This window comes from Acomys russatus, chromosome 18 (genome assembly GCF_903995435.1).
Source record: "Acomys russatus chromosome 18, mAcoRus1.1, whole genome shotgun sequence".
NCBI lineage: Eukaryota > Metazoa > Chordata > Mammalia > Rodentia > Muridae > Acomys > Acomys russatus.
The window spans coordinates 448,631-469,851 of record NC_067154.1 but is presented as its reverse complement, the minus strand read 5'-3'; the positions used below and the strand labels follow the sequence as shown (position 1 = coordinate 469,851).

General features: G+C 49.0%; 1 protein-coding gene across 2 annotated transcripts in view; it reads left to right on the top strand.

Annotated features, from left to right (window-relative positions):
* The window catches only part of Cryl1 (crystallin lambda 1), a 106,104-nt gene that overhangs the window by 70,952 nt on the left and 13,931 nt on the right, over window positions 1–21,221 (top strand). The window contains exons 4-5 of one of the 2 annotated variants that reach the window (XM_051160616.1): window positions 804–965; window positions 9,127–9,321. In XM_051160616.1, the coding sequence (XP_051016573.1) occupies window positions 804–965; window positions 9,127–9,321 (357 nt within the window). The remainder of the gene's footprint in view (window positions 1–803; window positions 966–9,126; window positions 9,322–21,221) is intronic. The other variant, XM_051160617.1, reaches the window with a different exon arrangement.

Sequence of the window (21,221 nt, the reverse complement as noted above, 5' to 3'; positions counted from 1 at the left end):
TTGGCAGGTTCCCGGCAGCCCTGGTTCTGGGAACTGGAATCAGAGTCACCTCCAGATGCTAGCCAAGTGCCTTCCCACAGAACTGACCACCAGCCCAGGTGTCTTAGGATGAGAATTTTCAGACCCATCTAAAACACTAGTGGAGGAGTCCCTGCATTCATATTCCCTGCCAGGAGTGTCCCTGTCCTCTCAGCAGTCCCTTCTGTTCTTAAACTCCTGTTGTGTTTTGCAGGGGACACTAGGTGGTCTTTTCTCACCTCTGACAAGGTCTATAAGCTGAGGTTCCATTAACAAAGCAGAGACCAGTAAGAGCACACATGCACTTAATAAAGTTTTATGTGGCTTAGGACTGGCCAGAAGCAAGGATCCAAAACAGCTCATGTGGTTTTACAGCTAAGTGAGGAGTGAATGTTTGCTCAGTTAAAGGACAAAGGGATTCTGACCCAATGGCTTAGCCTAGGGAGTGAGCAAGCCCTCCTGTTAGGGTCTTCCTGTCTTTGTTCCTGTGTTCAAAGCTAAGATGCCTCTTTCTCTCCTCTGTGTGTCTCGGGATAATTCTGCAGAGGAAAGGCAGAACACTGTTTTGTAGGTTTCTTGGGGGGGACGTGTGTGTGGGGGGGGGCAGGGGAAGGCCAGGGAAAAGCCAGGCAAACCTCCTCCCTCGGTTGTTTTCAAGGTGCTCTGTGCTGGCCTTCCGGGTCCCCAGACCCATCATTTCCAAACTGGCTCATTCTAGGGACAAAGCCAGCACAGTCTGACTGTGGCCTTGATCCTACATAGTCACCTGCGTGTGTCCCTTTCAGGAGTGTGTCCCAGAGAACCTGGAACTGAAGAAGAAGATTTTCGCCCAGCTGGACCGCGCCGTGGACGACAGCGTTGTCTTGAGCAGCTCCAGCTCCTGTCTGCTGCCTTCCAAGCTGTTCGCGGGCTTGGCGCATGTGAAGCAGTGTATCGTGGCCCATCCCGTGAGCATGTTCTCTGTTTGTTCCTTTGTGGTGTTAGGGATCAAACCCAGGTCCTCTCACATGCTAGGCAAGTACCGAGGCACACCCCAGCCCCTGGGAGCATGGTAAATCTGGCGACTTGATTGTATCTCATTCTTTCTTAGGGCCAATAAATTGCAGTGGATCTGCAAGTATCTTGAACAGCTTCACTGAGTATAATTCACATGCTACACACGCTGTTAGTCAGTATTATACAAGTTGGTGGTTTTACATACACTTAGGTATGTGTAAGGTCATCATTAAAAAAAAAAGAACATGATGCAAACTTTTTTTTTTTTGGATTTTATCTGTGTATCTAAGGTGTTATAGCATAAAACAAGCAATATTTACCACTTAAACCCTCAAGGCATTTACCATGTGGTATAAGGCTAGGTGCTAGGTAAGCTGTCCCATCATCATAGTAAAAGTGCTGTATTAAAAATGTCCATGTGGGCAGAGATGGGGGTGGGGATGGCTAAGTGGATGAGGTGTGTACCGTGCAAGCACAAAGGCCTGGGTTTGAATCCACGGAAACTGAGAATAGTAGTGTGTGCATCTGTGGCCACAGAACTTCTACAGGGAGAAAGGAAGTAGAGCCAGGAGGAGCCTGGAAGCCTGGGGGCCAGCTCACCTGTGTGTGTGTGTGTGTGTGCACATGCGTGCAACAAAGACCTTGATTCAACAAGGCAGAAGGTAAGAAGTGGTACTGAGGTTGGCCTCTGGCTTCTAAAAGTGGCCATAACACAAGTGCATACACACACATAGGGACATGTACACACACACACACACACACACACACACACACACACACACACACACACACACAGAGAGACAGACAGACAGAGACAGAGAGACAAAGAGACAGAGACAGAGGGAGAAAGGGAGAGAGGGGTTTATTTTAAAGTGTACATGCCATGCAGGAGTTTGTGGACAGGTCGCTCACCTTGTGCCATTTATTGAAGGACACTCACAGTAGGATCAGATCTGTTAACATGCAGATCTGATGGGTGTCACTGTCAAAGTTCTGATTTAGGGCGTCTGAGTCGAAACCCTCTTTTCCTGCCGCTCCCCTCTCAGCCACCTGCTGTAATTGACTAACCTTGCATGGGGAGCTGTGCCACCAGCTTCAATTAGCAGGTGAGGGAGGGCTCAGGGAGTCTTTTTAAGGTTACTGTGCCATTCTGAGGACAGGGAGCCAGCGCGGTGTGCGGTGTGTGTGTGTGTGAAAGATCACTTAGTGAATTATGTTGGAGTCCTGAGCATGGCTGTGAGGAACCAGGACAGCCTGTTTGGGTGGGAAAGCTAACTCAGCTCTAGCCTTGATAAACATGATGGCAAACAGCTATACAGAGGAGCAGGGCCAGCCTGGTGAGGTTGATGAGGACTGTGCTGGGAGCTGAGGTATTGCGTAAGCAAAGGCTGTAGGGCAGGAGCAAGCAGGAGTACATGGGATGGGGTCATGATGGCGTCACTGGGAGAGCCCATGCATTGAGCCGGGGTGGGGGTTAGGAGGAGGTTGGAAGATAAGAGATTACAGATCAGGTGTTTGTGTTGGTCATGTTCCTGACAGGAAGTAAGTTAAGGGAGGAGGGTTGTTTTAGCTCTTGGTTTGAGGAGATGGATATGGCAGAGACAGAATGGTGGAGAAAAGCAAAGAAAAAGCTAGGGCCAGGGTCTGCTATAAACCTCCAGGCCCATTGCACAGTGACTCACTTAAGGGTTCTACAACCTTCTGGAACAGCGTCAGAAACAAGGGACCAAGTGTTCAAACAGATATGCTAGTGGGAGACATCTTTTTTTTTTTTTTTTTTTTAATATAAAGATTTATTTGTTTTTAGTTTATGTGCTTGGATGATTTGCCGGCATGTGTGTCTGCACCACATGAATGCCTGGTGTGTGCAGAGGCCAGAAGAGGGCATCAGATTCCCCAGAACTGGAGTTATAGACAGTTATGTGCCATCATGTGGGTGCTGACAATTGGACTTGAGTTCTCTGGAAGAGCAGAGAGTGCTCTTAACTGCTGAACCATCTTTCTACTTCCATAGGACATTTCATATCCAAATAGCCAAAATATTCGGGACTAAGTATTTCAGAATTTGTATTTTGGGATGTTTACATAGTTGTTAACAGTTGAGCGTTTTAATCCCCCTCCCCACTCCAACCCCTACCCCCCAATCTGAAAAGCTGTGAAATTTAGATTTCTGAGCACAGTGTCAGACCCCAATACATTACAGATATCCTGAACATTTCAGGGATGGGGAAGCCCACCAGCAGTATTCTAGAGGATCATGGGAGTTTGCTCTGAGGAACTGTGGGAGTCTGGGTGCACAGCAGCAGCATGGTGCATTGGAAATGCTGCTTTGGGAGAGTAATGGCCTCCTACAGCCCACCCCCCTCTACAACAACACAGTGCATAGGGCTGCATTTGAAGCCTGAGAAGCTCAGGGCTAGAGTGGGGAGCAGGGAAAGTCTTCTTCCAAAGAGAAGCAGTTGGGGGGAGGTGCCAGACTGGTCAGGGTGAAGAAAAAGGATGAGCTGGACACTGACCACATAGTGGACATCAAGACCCAGGCAGTTCAGACCCCAAACTTTGCAGTATTGTGAAATACAATGGAAAGACTGATGATCACTCCTCAGAGTTTCTGCCCCAGAACCAAAGGAACAGAATAGATTCTATTCATTTACAAAACGTGCGAGTGACATTAGAGGGACACTAGTTGAAAGCACCGAAGCATCAATGCTGTGAAGTTCTCTTTTCTCCTGTGATAGATGTCACACACACGCACACGCACACGCACACACACACACATCCTTCTGAAATCAGTCACTGACTGCTGCAGTGGAAGGCATTTGCTTGTAAGAAAGCCGCCGATTGCTAACCAGTTGCTTTGCGTTTAAGTTGGATGAAGAAGGAACACTACTTAAAGACTTCGGAAACCCCTTGTACATTCTCAAAAAGACCTTTCCACCATGGTTAGGTGATGACAGATGGCATAAGGCAAGTCCAGTTGGTAGATGGCTTTCCTCATATACGTGAAGCCCTGGATTTGATCTCTAGCGGTATAGCCCTGGGGTGCGGGTGAGGGTGGCTCAGGCCTGTATCCCCAGCTTTCAGGAGATGGAGGCAGGGTGATCTTAGGAGCTGGAGGTCATCCTCAGCTGCATGATGTGTTTGAGGTCCGCCAGGATTTGTGAGACCCTCACTCAAACATAGAATAAATAAATAAGCACCGAAGACCCAATGAGCTTTGTACACAGGAGCTGGAGGGCCCAAACTGGATTTGATCTGAAAGCATCCTCCCTGAGGACTGGCTTTTATGGTATCAGAAGATGCCACCACACCAACGAGGGAAGCAAGCAGCAGTCCTACCCAGCTATGAGGCCTGTGAGCTACCACAGTGACTAGCACGGAAGCAGTTGGAAGGGTACAGGAGTGGCACTCATACCTTGGCAGTAACCAGCGGCTGACTAATTGGACTTAAGACCTGCTCAACAAAAGGGAAGCCATGCCTGGTACTGGAAGCTTAGCTAAGTCCTCAGGGCTAGTGAAGCCATGGATCTTGGAGGAAACATACTACCACCATTTCGCTAAAGCAGCACAGTTCCTGGTACACTGTGAGACTACTACAGAAGACCATAGCCAATCAAAATGCAGTGAGCAAGCGACCATGGGGAGCCCAGCCCCAGTGAATACATCTACAGCACAATTCCTGCACCTAAGGCTCTGGGCTCATCATAGAAGGGGGGAAGCCAGAGGAACAGGAAGACTGCTGTGACAGTGTGCTTCCTAGAAATGTCCGACACACTACACCCATGAAGATTTACAAGACTTAAACACGGACCCGAGCAAAGATGACACCCATAGACAGACTAACACGGAAGGAGGGGAATCTCATGGGGGCCCTCAACCCTAGACAAAGAGCCTCAGGCAACTTAGGAATGCTGAGAGAGAGGGAGGAATAGTCTTCCTCAAATAAGTGGCCCCCAGTTGGCTATCCAGTCCTAGATGGTCAGCCCTGACATTGTAATAGACACGTGAGTAGCATTATATGGACTAAGGGTGCTGTGTTTAGGAATATGTGTAAAACAACAAAGAAAAAGAAGCCATGGATTTGAGAGTAAATGGAAGAGTTGGAGGGAGGAAAGGGAAGGGAGAGATGGTACAATTATCCTTTAATTTCAAAATAATGAAAAGGATTAAGAAGCAAAAAAGATAAATATGTAAACTAAAGCATAAATGTAAACCTCTCTGGAACCAAGTGTAATTCCAGGACTAGGGTCACTGAGGCAGGAGGATCATCGTCAAGTTCAAGGCTGGCATGAGGCCACAGATGAGACTTTAATCTAAGAAAAACAAAACCAAAAGCTACCCCAAATTGATCTCTGGGTTGGGGCTGTGTCTTAGGGGTAGAGCAATTGCCCCACCTACAGAAGGCCCTAGGTCTCAGTCCTAGCAGGACGTAATAAGAGCGTATATGTGTGCGCACACAGACATAGACCACACACACACACACACACACACGCACGCACGCACGCACGCACGCACGCACGCACACATTAAGGATTTTTTCATGGGGAGAGGTTGAGACAGGGTTTCTCTGTGTATCCTTGGCTGTCTTGGACTGGCTTTGTAGACCAGGCTGGCGTCTAACTCACAGCAATCCACCTGCCTCTGCTTCCCCGGGTGCTGGGATTACAGACATGCACCACCACACCCAGTTTATAAGATTTTTTTTCAACCAAAACTGATATTAACTAAAGCAAATCAGATTACCAAAGTTAACCACCTTTGGATTCTGTCATTCCACAACATGTAGGAGAGTAGGCAAACCATCTTAAATAATTTAGACAGCCCTAAATATTCAAGAGTCATTCTAGTCTTTGAGAATCTGTACTTTTTCCCAGTCCCACAGACCAGACCAGAGTGGCTGAGCTCACGTCCTCTGGGATCTTTGCCTGCACAGGAAATCAGATGTCGGGAAGAAGGCCGGGTCATGCCCCTGCAAGGTCTTGGCACCCTGGGTATTTATCATTGCAATAGGTTATGGCCTCCACCTCCACACAGGGAAGCTCCAGACAGCATGTTAGGGCAGCCCCGTGTTCTCAGGCACATTTCTGCAGGGGCAGGGCAGGATTTCTGGTCATCTCTGTTTCAAGGGTGAGTGGAAGGAAGGTACTGAACAGTGTGTGTATGTGTGTGTGTGTGTGTGTGTGTGTGTGTGTGTGTGTATGTGTGTGTGTGCTGTCAGCACAGAAGACCTCAGGTGGGCTTCAGCATGGGGCTTTCTGGTCTGCCCCTCAGAGGCTGCAGAGGATCTGTTTCGCAGAGCCCCACGAGAAAGAGGGGAATTGTTCGTGTACCCACCTTCCTGGTTATGGCCATTTGTGCCCTCAGATGTGTTTTATATCAACTTTCCTTTTTGTAGGGAGGAAGCCAGGGTTGGTGTGTGTAGGGGTGTATTTTCAGATAGACTGGCATGTGTAGGGGTGGGGTGAGGTGGGGGTGGGGGTGCGGGGCCTTGCCATGTGGTCCTAGTTGTTCTCAAGCTTGAGACCCTCCTGTCTCAGCCTCTTGGGGATCTGGGATGAAAGGCCAGCTCCCAGTACCTTTTCTGTGGTGGTACTCTCTGGTTGGACACCAGGTTAGCCCCAGTTGGGAACCCTGGTGTGCTGCACTTTTAGGCATCCTGGCGTGTGACTGGATGCAGGACTTGTTTGTGTGGGGGTCTACAGCTCACTTCCCAGGAAGCTTGGGAGGAGCAGCCCCTACAGCCTGCGAGTGGAAGACTGTCCTGCAGTGTCTGAAGACCTGGGAGGGGAAGGAAGCATCTGTGGGTGTTGCCAGGGATCGCTGTGCCTTGGTCAGACCTCTGAGAAGAAGATTGCCCTGGGCGGGCTTAGAAGTGATGCTACCATCTGAAGTTTGCTTCCTCCGGCCTCTAGGGCATTTTGGTTTCTCCTTTCCTCTGTCCACTGTAGGGCCCCAGGTACTATCGCTGCTTGTCTCTGGCTCCAGATAGGGACTGACTTCATTGTCAGAGGTCAAGTGCTCTGGGAGAGTGACAACATCCTGCCCAGAGCATCCTGGAGGGTTCTTTCTGCAGCTTGTACATAGGACCAGAGAGCGATGAAGTTCCGTTTCAGAAAGTCTAATGGGTCCAATGTTTGATAGCTATACCACATTTTTAATTTTTTTTTGAGATTGGGTCTTATTATAAAGCTCTACTGGCCTGGGACTCTCTGTGTATATCAAACTGGCCTCAAACTCACAGAAGCCTATCTACTTTTGCCTCCTGAGTGCTGGGTGTTGGACTAAAGGCATGTGCTAACATGCCCAGCCTAGCCCCACAGCTTTTACATTGACTATGAGAGATCACACCCAAATTTTGAGCTAGAAATGACAGGATCAGAATACTCTTTCTTTCTTTCTTTCTTTCTTTCTTTCTTTCTTTTTCTTTTTCTTTTAATTGTGGTAACATATACCTACTATAAAATTGGCCATTTTAACCATTCTAAGGGAGTGGCTCAGAGGCATCAAATACACACATACATTTGTGATTTTATTGAGTACCCATCTTGAACACCTTCCCTTCCTTAAGGAGGCTTACCCTTAAGGAGGCTTATCAATCCCCCATCCAGTCCCACCACTGCATACCCTATGATGTGTTAACACACTAACTGTCATCACAACAGCAAGAGATGCATGTCCGTTTTTGCCGCCTGTACTCTATGCTGCAAGTTCCTGGAGCCCATCTGATGCAGGTGTCCTTCCAGTTTCTTATGATCCTGGTGTTTTTATTTGAACACTTTTACATTTATGTGCTTTGTGTATGTGTGTGCCCACACACTGAGATCATAAGACAGCTTGCTGAGGTTGGTTCTCACCTTCCAGTGTGTGGGCTTATCTTTATTCCCCGATTGATCGCATTAGCCCCCATAATCTAGATTCTTAAAAGGGTCATAGGCTAAGTAGTTTCATTGGAGTTCAGCAGGAGACAGGTGATTAGATTGGGGCAGTAATAGAGTATTTGCCTGGCATGAGTGAAGCTATGAGTTAAGTCCCCAGCACTAAAAACAAGACCACAGACTCATACTTGTAATCCCAGAACCCGGGACTCTGAGATGGGAGAAATCTCTGTTAGTTTGAGGCCAGTTTGGACTACATAGTGAGTTCCATATCAACAACTGTTTTTTGAAGCCAAGTATAACAAAGTAAAAATTTAAAATAACATAAAAATAATAAAGCTTGTTCCTGGGTAGACCAGTGGCACTCTTGAAGTGGTACCTTTCACCCCTCAAAGTCATTACGGATGGTGTTTGTGGAATCATCTACAACCATCTCTGTGTACAGAGGAAAAGGCATCCGAGGGCTTTCCTCGTGGACAAGATTGTCATAGTAGAGGCGGTTAGGCACTACTAAGCTGTGTTTTCTTTGGGATGTTTGATAGTTCTTGACAGGGAATAGCCGAGGAACCGAGAAAGGCAGAGCTGAGGGTCACACTAGCATTGCCACTGGGTTCCCCCTATCTTCAGCTGCGTGGCCTGCTGATCTCTAGAACAGAGTGGGACCTTGGATCACCCACGGATGGTGAAAAGTGCCAGGAGGAGTCAGTGCCAAGCTTTGGGAGCTGCTGTTCACGGAGTAGTTTTGTTTACTGTGTAGCCCAGGCTGTTGGTCCTCACAGCCTAAGCTACTTAGTGTCTTCCTATCGTCTGCCTCAGCCTCCCAGGCTCTGGGGTTATCAGCGTGAGCCACCATGCCTGCCTTTCCTGTTCACATTCTTAACACAGGTGTGGAGAGTGCCTGAGCCTCAGGGGATGAGCTTGGGGAAGCAGTCTGGACAGTGGGGAAGGGTAAAGCCATGTCAATTACCCATACAGAACCTTGTCCTGGGGAGGCCGGGGCGCTGGGTCTCCATGAAGGATGACAAGGTGCACCTTGTGTGTTCTTTTAAAAGACAGAACCATACAATTCTGTGTATGCATTCCTTTCTCAAGTCTTGTCTTTGAGTGTGGATCTAGGGGACCTTTCCAAAGTTGCCCCTCCCCAACTTGCCACTTGACGTAGGTGAAGTGGGGTAGACCAGAGCAGCACTCGACCAGCCGTGGCCTTCATCCTCTTACTCTTCTCTTCCCTCCTAAGGTCAACCCACCATATTATGTTCCTCTGGTTGAGCTGGTCCCTCACCCAGAGACGGCTCCAGCCACGATGGACAGAGCCTATGCCTTGATGAAGAAGATTGGACAGTCCCCAGTGCGAGTCCTGAAGGAGATCGATGGCTTTGTCCTGAACCGCCTGCAGTATGCAGTCATCAGCGAAGCCTGGAGACTGGTGGAGGTTGGTGATCTGTGCCCCTCCTTCCTTCCTTCCCTGTTCTTCCTCCCTCCATCCTCTCTCTCTCCGTCTCCCCTTCCTCCCTTTTCTCTTTCCTTCCTCCCTTCCTTCCTCCATTGCCTCCCTGGGTGAGTAATACAGGAGTCACCTTCTGGGTCACTGAAAGTTAGAGGACACTCAGGGCTCCTTGGTCTAGTCTGGAGACCCAGGGCATTCCATTTGGAGACAGAACACAACACAACAGTTCACTGAGGGATTCCTCTCTCTTAAGTCACTATTTGATAGCAAGGCACAATGAGAAACCTCTGTCCTGCCCTTTGTACAAAGGTGCTTGTGTGTGACATGTTGCATTTTCCCACAGACAGATTTTTGCCTCCTGGTGTCAGAATTCTTCGGGATGAAAAAGTATTCTTTTTTTGTACAAAGTAAACTTGTACTCCCTTAAAAGAATCCAGTTTATTTCTTGGGAAAACCATGACAAATACTAAACTTGTTAGTAATAGGCTTGCCTTACATATAGGTCAGAAATGTGCATGTGTGCCTCTGTGTGTATGTGTCTGAGTGTGTGTGTGTGTGTGTAATGTAAGTATATATATATATACATGTGTGTACCATATGAAACCATGGGTTCTAGAACTTGTGAATCCAATTAACCACAGCTTAAAATATTAAAAATGCATTTTTCCTGAAGGGGTTTTACTCTATCATTCCCTCAACAGTGCAGCATAACTCTGAACACTGTACTTACATGGTGTTAGTATCCCAGGTCATCAAGATTACTTAAAGCATGTGGAGGCCAAGTGTGGTGGCACACACCTGTAAGCCCACCACTTGTGTGTTATAAGCAGGGAAACAGGGGTTCAAAGTCATACTTGGCTACATTTTGTGTTCGGAGCCAGCCTGAGCTACATGCAAACTTGTTTCAAAACAAACAATATGCAGACAAGAAGAGTGCATACGTTCTTCACAAATATTAAGGCATTTATGTAATCATCTTGGCCACCCATGGATGTCAAGGGCTTACTGTATAGATTTAGCCTGATCCTTTGGTTACAGTATTGTATGTATGCGAACACTCATGGCTAAACATGTTCTCATGCACATTGCTATGAAGGTCCGTGGCCTCTGTCAGGAGAGAGGGCAGAGTGGCCCTCAGGATATGGAGGTGAAAGCCACATGATCTAGGGGTCAGACTTTCGGCTCTTGCCAAGCTTCTACATGGGTCAAGCGTACAGCGGCCATATCCATGCAGGTCATAATGAAGTGTGCAAGGGACCGCCTAGCTCTCAGGGAAGGAAAGCATTGCTTGGCTTGGACCATCCACCCTGGGAATAACCCCACAGCTCCTTGCAGAACGCACAGGACAGGAACCAGGAAGCCAGCTGTACCTCATCGCTAGTGGGTGTTGTATTTCCTTCCAGCATTTCCTCCAGACTTCAACAGGTGTGCATGATGTGTGTGCCTCTCCCAGTTCGAGTCATCGGGTGACCCCAGTTACCTGTGCACAGGGTACTTGCCGTGTCATGACTCAGTGTTTGAATCTGCCTCCTACTCTATGCTTGCGAGATACGTGCTGGGATCTCACACTCCTTGAATAATGTTTTAGAGCTCACTCAGTGTCAGGATGTTTTAAAGAAATTCACCATTTAAAATACCTCCTCTGAGATCTATTTAAAATAGACTAGAACTGCCATCTAATAGACTCAGGAGAAAGTCAATACTGGAGACCAGCCTGGTGAGGAGTGGTGGTGTCGCCATGTTAACTTTTTCTCTGTTTGGGTCTTATGGCTCTGAGTTAAGCCTTGGCTAGTTTACTGGAAAGTTGTGAACCAACTTTAGAAAGAATGTAGAGATTATGTAGGACATAGGGAGGAGGCAAGCACAAAAAGGGTCTGGTTTTGATTGTAGATTAGAAGGTCTGAGCAGGATTGGTGTGCCTCCTTGTATTGTTGGAAGAAAGCAAACTGGAAAGGATGCTGAGTCCACTATCCTGGGAGCTCCTCCGGGTTTGTGCTGCCTGCCTCTTCCCCAGGACTTTGTGGCAGCTCTCGGGTATTTGTTGAATTGGCTGGCAGAATGATGGGCTTCCGGTGTGACAACCTCCCGAGATAGCAAGTCTGGCATGTGCCTCTGCATTGTCTGCTGTGGAACACTCATGTCTGGAGTGAGTGCTTGAGCCTGGCAGGATATGGGAGAAGACATGGCAAGGGCAAGAGTGTGTGACTGGTACCCAGGGGCTTGCCTTTTCAAGAGAGTCTAAAAGAGAATCTATGCTCAAGTGCACAAGTGGCCCGGAGATCGTTAGGACGACCCTGAAGGCGTGTCTCCGGTGTGTGGGGGCTCTGGGCTCTGCACAGGGCATAGTGGTGGAATGAGATCGTTAGGACGACCCTGAAGGCATGTCTCCAGTCTGTGGGGGCTCTGGGCTCTGCACAGGGCATAGTGGTGGAATCCAGGGCTGTACTTTGTTTTTACCACATCAACTTAGCAGCAGATCTTTACCTCTTCTCCCGGGACCCTGGACGGCTGGATGCTGGCTCTCTGCTGAAGCAGCTGCTGGCATGAGTTTCTGGGTGTTGACATGGGCCCCTTCCTTTCTGCAGGTCTTCCAAGCTCAGTCATAGGCTGTGGTTCATCTTCAGGTGACTCTAGAGAAATCCTCCTCGCAGTCCGTTTACAGCTATAGGACCCCTCTCCCATAGATGGCAGAGGTACATCTGGCACTGTACCCACTGGAGGTTCGTTTAAGGATACCTGACTATTGTGTACATTTTTTATAGGAAGGTCCACGCTTCCTGTGGCCTGGTTCCTCTTCAGACACTGCAATCAGCATAGGTTAGAAAACCTCTCTAGAGCCCCTTCCTCCTGCTGCCAATCTGCCCTCTGTGCTCTGAGTGTCTGTCCTGGCAGAAGTTACGTGACTCTGATGTACAACTTTGGACAGAGCCATATGAACTTGAATTTACATTTTGGGATAATTCAACTTGGTTGGGGTGTTTTTGGCTTGGCTTGGGATTTTCCAAGTTTGCTTCAAAACTGTAGGGTAACTTTAATATCAAAAGAGCAGAACTGAGGCTAGTCACCTACTAGCCTTGCCAAGCCTCCCTCTTTCTCTGTTACCCCCTTCCCTTCCTCTTCCCTTCCTCCCTTCCTCCTAGCCCCCCACTCTCTCATTGGCTTTTGTAGTCAGGGTCATTTAAGAAGGTCAGTCTGGGCTGGAACTTATCATACAGCCTGTGCAAGGGTAGAACTAACTTGATCTTCCTTTATAGGTCTGCGCCATAAGGCCTGCCTCAAAGCTTCCTGGTGCACACAAAGCCTGGGCTGGGCTTCTCACGTGGCCGGGATGCCTGACGCTCAGCCTGGCCTCAGAAACTCGGATGAGCTTCCATGTGTGGGGTGGCTTTCCCACTCTCCAGTTCCCTGAGGGTGCTCTGCCTCCTTGTTCTCTGGATTCACAAAGCAAGTTGGAAGGGGAGGGGTTCTTTCTGCTCCACACAAGCCAGGTGCATTTATTGGTAGAACATGGCTGTAGGTGTGAGGGAAGCCTGCTAGAAATGGACCCTCAGAGCCTTTTGTCCAGCTAGGGCAGCAGGCCCAAACAAGCAGTTCTGTTCCTTGTTATCTGTGTGACAGAGGCTCTGAGCAGATTAAAGCCAAGCGTGACCAGCCACATCCTGATCCTAAGTTGGGATCTAGGCTAGGGTAGGAGAAGTGGTGGGCCTGGATGAACCAGCATGGTAATGCTTGATGCTGACATGGAAAAAGCAGACAGAAAAGCTGCCTGTGACTCACTTGCTGTGATCCTGAGAGTTGTGCTGACTTCTTGGTATGGAGCCAGCCCTGTCTGGAATAACTCTCCCTTGCTCCTGGAGTTTATTTATCTTTTAATGCACAAATGTCGCTTTTAATTGATAAATAATTGTGTTTAGTTGTGGAATGCTCAGTGGGGTTTGACTCTCCACCTGTCCTCCGTGTTGGCACTGATGCACACCCTCATGTGGTACGCCTGTCCTCCATGTTGGCACTAATGCCCACCCTCATGTGGTACGCCTGTCCTCCACGTTGGCACTAATGCACACCCTCATGTGGTACGCCTGTCCTCCATGTTGGCACTAATGCACACCCTCATGTGGTACACCTGTCCTCCATGTTGGCACTGATGCACACTCTCATGTGGTACACCTGTCCTCTGTATTGGCACTGATGCACACTCTCATGTGGTACGCCTGTCCTCCGTGTTGGCACTGATGCACACTCTCATGTGGTACGCCTGTCCTCCGTGTTGGCACTGATGCACACTCTCATGTGGTACGCCTGTCCTCCGTGTTGGCACTGATGCACACTCTCATGTGGTACGCCTGTCCTCCGTGTTGACACTGATGCACACTCTCATGTGGTATGCCTGTCCTCCGTGTTGGCACTGATGCACACTCTCATGTGGTACGCCTGTCCTCCGTGTTGGCACTGATGCACACTCTCATGTTGTACGCCTGTCCTCCATGTTGGCACTGATGCACACCCTCATGTGGTACGCCTGTCCTCTGTGTTGGCACTGATGCACACTCTCATGTGGTACGCCTGTCCTCCATGTTGGCACTGATGCACACTCTCATGTGGTACACCTGTCCTCCATGTTGGCACTGATGCACACCCTCATGTGGTACGCCTGTCCTCTGTGTTGGCACTGATGCACACTCTCATGTGGTACGCCTGTCCTCCGTGTTGGCACTGATGCACACTCTCATGTGGTACGCCTGTCCTCCATGTTGGCACTGATGCACACCCTCATGTGGTACGCCTGTCCTCTGTGTTGGCACTGATGCACACTCTCATGTGGTACGCCTGTCCTCTGTGTTGGCACTGATGCACACTCTCATGTGGTACGCCTGTCCTCCGTGTTGGCACTGATGCACACTCTCATGTGGTACACCTGTCCTCCATGTTGGCACTGATGCACACCCTCATGTGGTACGCCTGTCCTCCGTGTTGGCACTGATGCACACTCTCATGTGGTACGCCTGTCCTCTGTGTTGGCACTGATGCACACTCTCATGTGGTACACCTGTCCTCCATGTTGGCACTGATGCACACCCTCATGTGGTACGCCTGTCCTCTGTGTTGGCACTGAAGCACACCCTCATGTGGTACGCCTGTCCTCTGTGTTGGCACTGATGCACACTCTCATGTGGTACGCCTGTCCTCCACGTTGGCACTGATGCACACTCTCATGTGGTACGCCTGTCCTCCGTGTTGGCACTGATGCACACTCTCATGTGGTACGCCTGTCCTCCGTGTTGGCACTGATGCACACTCTCATGTGGTACGCCTGTCCTCCGTGTTGGCACTGATGCACACTCTCATGTGGTACACCTGTCCTCCATGTTGGCACTGATGCACACTCTCATGTGGTACGCCTGTCCTCTGTGTTGGCACTGATGCACACTCTCATGTGGGTCACCTGTCCTCCATGTTGGCACTGATGCACACCCTCATGTGGTACGCCTGTCCTCTGTGTTGGCACTGATGCACACCCTCATGTGGTACACCTGTCCTCCGTGTTGGCACTGATGTACACTCTCATGTGGTACGCCTGTCCTCTGTGTTGGCACTGATGCACACTCTCATGTGGTACGCCTGTCCTCCATGTTGGCACTGATGCACACCCTCATGTGGTACGCCTGTCCTCCACGTTGGCACTGATGTACACTCTCATGTGGTACGCCTGTCCTCTGTGTTGGCACTGATGCACACCCTCATGTGGTACGCCTGTCCTCTGTGTTGGCACTGATGCACACCCTCATGTGGTACGCCTGTCCTCCATGTTGGCACTGATGCACACTCTCATGTGGTACGCCTGTCCTCCATGTTGGCACTGATGCACACTCTCATGTGGTACGCCTGTCCTCTGTGTTGGCACTGATGCACACTCTCATGTGGTACGCCTGTCCTCTGTGTTGGCACTGATGCACACTCTCATGTGGGTCACCTGTCCTCTGTGTTGGCACTGATGCACACTCTCATGTGGTACGCCTGTCCTCTGTGTTGGCACTGATGCACACCCTCATGTGGTACGCCTGTCCTCTGTGTTGGCACTGATGCACACTCTCATGTGGTACGCCTGTCCTCCATGTTGGCACTGATGCACACTCTCATGTGGTACGCCTGTCCTCTGTGTTGGCACTGATGCACACTCTCATGTGGGTCACCTGTCCTCTGTGTTGGCACTGATGCACACTCTCATGTGGTACGCGTGTCCTCTGTGTTGGCACTGATGCACACCCTCATGTGGTACGCCTGTCCTCTGTGTTGGCACTGATGCACACTCTCATGTGGTACGCCTGTCCTCTGTGTTGGCACTGATGCACACTCTCATGTGGTACGCCTGTCCTCTGTGTTGGCACTGATGCACACCCTCATGTGGTACGCCTGTCCTCCACGTTGGCACTGATGCACACTCTCATGTGGTACGCCTGTCCTCCGTGTTGGCACTGATGCACACTCTCATGTGGTACACCTGTCCTCCGTGTTGGCACTGATGCACACTCTCATGTGGTACACCTGTCCTCCATGTTGGCACTGATGCACACTCTCATGTGGTACGCCTGTCCTCTGTGTTGGCACTGATGCACACTCTCATGTGGTACACCTGTCCTCCATGTTGGCACTGATGCACACCCTCATGTGGTACGCCTGTCCTCTGTGTTGGCACTGATGCACACCCTCATGTGGTACGCCTGTCCTCCGTGTTGGCACTGATGCACACTCTCATGTGGTACGCCTGTCCTCTGTGTTGGCACTGATGCACACTCTCATGTGGTACGCCTGTCCTCCATGTTGGCACTGATGCACACCCTCATGTGGTACGCCTGTCCTCCGTGTTGGCACTGATGTACACTCTCATGTGGTACGCCTGTCCTCTGTGTTGGCACTGATGCACACCCTCATGTGGTACGCCTGTCCTCTGTGTTGGCACTGATGCACACTCTCATGTGGTACGCCGTCCTCCATGTTGGCACTGATGCACACTCTCATGTGGTACGCCTGTCCTCCATGTTGGCACTGATGCACACTCTCATGTGGTACGCCTGTCCTCCATGTTGGCACTGATGCACACTCTCATGTGGTACACCTGTCCTCTGTGTTGGCACTGATGCACACTCTCATGTGGTACGCCTGTCCTCTGTGTTGGCACTGATGCACACTCTCATGTGGGTCACCTGTCCTCTGTGTTGGCACTGATGCACACTCTCATGTGGTACGCCTGTCCTCCGTGTTGGCACTGATGCACACCCTCATGTGGTACGCCTGTCCTCTGTGTTGGCACTGATGCACACTCTCATGTGGTACGCCTGTCCTCTGTGTTGGCACTGATGCACACTCTCATGTGGTACGCCTGTCCTCTGTGTTGGCACTGATGCACACCCTCATGTGGTACGCCTGTCCTCTGTGTTGGCACTGATGCACACTCTCATGTGGTACGCCTGTCCTCTGTGTTGGCACTGATGCACACTCTCATGTGGTACGCCTGTCCTCCGTGTTGGCACTGATGCACACCCTCATGTGGTACACCTGTCCTCTGTGTTGGCACTGATGCACACCCTCATGTGGTACGCCTGTCCTCTGTGTTGGCACTGATGCACACCCTCATGTGGTACGCCTGTCCTCCGTGTTGGCACTGATGCACACCCTCATGTGGTACGCCTGTCCTCCGTGTTGGCACTGATGCACACCCTCATGTGGTACACCTGTCCTCCGTGTTGGCACTGATGCACACTCTCATGTGGTACGCCTGTCCTCCGTGTTGGCACTGATGCACACCCTCATGTGGTACGCCGTCTAGACATTGCTGACTTCACATTATGTGTTGTTTTTGTATCTGACTTCACAGTAGACATTTACTGGCAGCTCGTATGCTATATTATGTGACTTTGATTTCAGGGTAGTTCTTTGTAAAGTAGATTGTGAAAGATTCTCCCCTTTCTGAAAGAGATTTATACAGGCTTCTTAATTCTCCTTAAATGCTTGGTAGATCTACAGTATAATTACTCTAGCCTCAAGAAATCTTTTTCAGGAACTTTTAAATCACAAATACAGCTCCTTTAATTGTAGAATCACTGTCTGTTTTCCTTTTGGTTGAGTTTTGATTCTTTATGGTTGCTTTGGAAATGGGTCCATTTATTTCAAGGTATTGAATTTCTAGTGTAAGTTGATAAATTACTTTAATGGCGTCTGAGTCTATAGTAAGGTATCTGGCTTTATTTCTGAAATTCATGATTTGTTTCTGCTTTTCTTTCTTTTTTTTCCCACTGCATTTGGTTAGGGATTTGTCGATTTTATTTATTTGTAAATTTTATTTTGAGAAGGAAAACTGTGTTGGTCAGCTTTCCATTACCGTAATAAAGTACCTGAGATAAGCAACTTTAAAAGAACAAACGTTTATTTTGGCTTACAATATTGGGATTGGGGTGGGGGGTTGGAGTGGGGTTAAGTCCACAACTGGCTGGTGCCTGTGTCAAGCATGTGAGAGAGGAAGCCTGTTTATGTCATGGTGAGCAGATTGAAAAAACAAAAAAAGGAAGAGGAAAGTTTAGGGTCCTATATCCATTTGGAGATACATTCTGCTGACCCAAAGACCTCCCACTAGGCTCTTCCATCTCCCAGTAGTGCCCATCTGGAGACTAAGAACTTAACACGTTGGCCTTTGGGGGACATTTAATGTTTAAACAGCAGAACCTTTTCTTTCATTGGTCAAAACGTCTATTTTTGCTGTTTTAAATTCCAGTCACTAATTTTGGAAGATGTATTTGAATTCTTGCATCTAAACAGCCAAGTTTAATTCTAAGAGAAGCAAAGGGGGAGGGACAGGGGAGAAGGCTCACCTGTGGACATGCCCACGGCCCGTGCTTGTGAAGGTGCACACTGCAGCAGCAGCATTTCTAGGAAACAAAGAGAAAATGTGGTTCCTAGAGGCATGCTCTCATCCTACCTTTGCGCACCCTAGCCATGATGTGCTGTTTGCTGCTGTCCTCACACCTCAGGCCTTCTGGAGAAGGACGGTATCTGAAGACATGAAGGAACTGGAATCTGCAGTGTTGTCCCGTGGCCATTAGTCCTCTTTTGTCCTCTCTCCTAGTTTGGCCTCCTATTTGGGGCCTGGGAGACCGTCATGAGCTGGTAAATGCCAGGTCTGGCCACGGTCTGTAACACTAATATTTCCTGCCAGGACTGGCTCACTGGGTAATGAGATCCCTTTTGGCTGGGAATGTAATTTCAAGTTCATATTCCCGAGGCATTAACACAGAGAAGGAATTCGTGTAGTGATGAAAACTCTCTGGCCAGACAGTTGCTGAGTTGATTGCCCATAAATCCTTTCCTCGTCGGGGCCAGGTAGGTGGAGGAGCCTGGGATGAATCATGAAGACCTCAGCAGGTTCTCAGCCTGCTGGCACGTTCCGGTGCTAAGCCTTAGACATTGCTTCCCTTGTGTTTTATCCTTTTGAGCGGTGTAATCCCTAGCAGGACTCCCGTCCTTAGGGCTCTATGGGGGCGAGGAGGAGAAAACATCACCTTTGCCTTTGAGTGGTTTAAGATTACACTGACAAGTGACAGGGCATGCAGACTTGCTACTCTACCAGAGGGACATCACAGGACACTGAATGCCCCGTAACCCCTCACAGTTCAGATGCTTCTATGTATGCTCTTCCTTGCAGGGGGAGGCAAATGACGGAATATAGGGCATATTTGAGGGGCAATGATTTTTTTTTTTTTTTAGGCAGGATGAATGACCTTGAAAACAAATAGCAGTTTGTAAACCATCCTTTTTGGAAGTTGAACGGACTCAGGAGACAGACAATAGCTTGTGACAAAGTCTGCCCAGGTATGGTAGCATCTCAGTCATCGTCCTGTGGAAGGAAGGCTTAGTTCCTGAAACTGGGAGACCAAAGGCATCGTTTTCCTCTTTGGTGAGTCTAGGCTTCAGGCAGGAAAAGGAAGAGTAGCCTACTTACATGCAGTCTTCCAGCATTTGCCAGCACACAAGACACCTGACTTTAAGTCAGCACCTAGCGTATTGTGTGGTGGGGAGAGAGTCTGTGGGCCCCTGCATCCTGAGAGATGGGACTCAGTATCTCTTGGGCTTTTCACAGGCAGCATGGTCTGTGGCATCGGATCAAGATGCCCTGGGGGTTCCAGAACTTCCAGTAGCGAGCTTCATTTCAGATCAAGCACTGGGAGGATCATTCCAGTTAACAAGGCTTCAAAGACCGTGTCGTTAGATTAGGAAGTGACCGCTTGCCTGCCATTGCTACAAGAACTAGGAGTCAGCCGAGCCCACCTGGAACAGCTGCCTGCCCGGCACAGCCACACCCTCCTGTGTAGGATTCAGGGTTTGGAGAACTTTCTTTCCCATTTCCCACAATTGGATCTGTTCAGCTCTGCCAGTCAGTTCTCAACAGCAGGAGAAACATGCCATTATTTTAGACTTTATACAATAGGAAACTGACCGATAAGTTATGTGGCATGGTCAACACATTCCAGCTTGTTTGGGAATTGAGACCTGTTCTGTGAATTGGAGATGATTTCTTCTTGGCTTATAGCGAGGACTGTGTATGTGTGTGTGTGTGGGGGGGGTGTGTCTCTGTGTAAGGGCTTAGACCACTGTCTGCCACGGAGCTTAGGTGATGGCAGCTGTTGCCAGGGGTGCTCTAAGCTGAGGCACTCACATTCTGTTTGTATAGGAGATGCCCCCTGGGACTTCCTGAGCCCTGCCTGGGTGCTTATAAGAAATGCGGTCTCAGAATCTGCATGGTGACAAGCAGGGGATTCTAATGGAAGTCAATGTTGGAGAAGCCTTGACTGTGGAGTCACTGAGGACTGGTCCTGAAAGTCCCCTTGGACTGTATTTCACAGATAAACTCTGCCCATTACATCTGGTGAGGTAGCTTAGTTGAGTGGCAGCTCTTTGTTCCTTAATAGGATATTAATGCCAAATTAGCTTGCACTTGGTGGAGTCTCCATTTCATGGAGATACATGACATTTCACTTCTTGATGGCCTTTCTTCATTATTTCTCTCTGCTTGCTTGTATGTTCTTTGTTCCATCTTTTCATCTGGGACTCGGGTGTCCCGTCAATAACAGCTTGTACTTAAATGGGGCTCAGATGGCAGTGACACTGTATGGTTTTAGCCCCAGTTTAAAGTGCCGAATAACCCTGACTATTCCGAAAGAGCTGTGAAGATTGATTGTGACACAGGGTCAGACAATGCAGGTTCAGAGATCTACCTGCCTCTGCCTAGTGAGTATTGGGATTAAAGGTGTGTATCTCTCTCTATTCCTGGTTCAAAAAAGTTCTAATTCACCCTCATTAAACCACAAATATGAGTTGGGAATGTATCTCAGTTGGTAGAGCATTTGGCGCTGGTTGGTACTGAGGCGCTGGTTTTGATGGCCAGTACTGCACAGACCGTGGGAGTTTGAGGCCAGTCCAAGCTTAAATGAGACTCTGTCTCAAGAAACAAAAACAAAAGTGAAAAACAAACAGGTCAGAACAAATGCAAGACTGTAATTGTCAAAAGGTAAGAATTGCTCTACGGGCCATAAGCTTCCTGGCCAGACCTTATGTAGAGGAATGTTAATTCAGAACACGGCTACTCTGGCAAGAGATCACATGCAAAGACCTTCTAGGTCTGTGTGATCTGGCTGGAATTGTGAACATGCCTTTAGTCCAGGAGACAGAGGCAAGCAGATCTGAATTCAAGGCCAGCCTGGTATAGAGCAAGTATCAGGTAAAGAAAAGCCTAGGTCCAGGCCTGGTGGCACATGCCTTTAATCCCAAACAGTGAAGGTGAAGTTAGTTTGTAGAAGGAAGCACCCATATTTGAAAGTGATGTTTAAGTGAGTGTC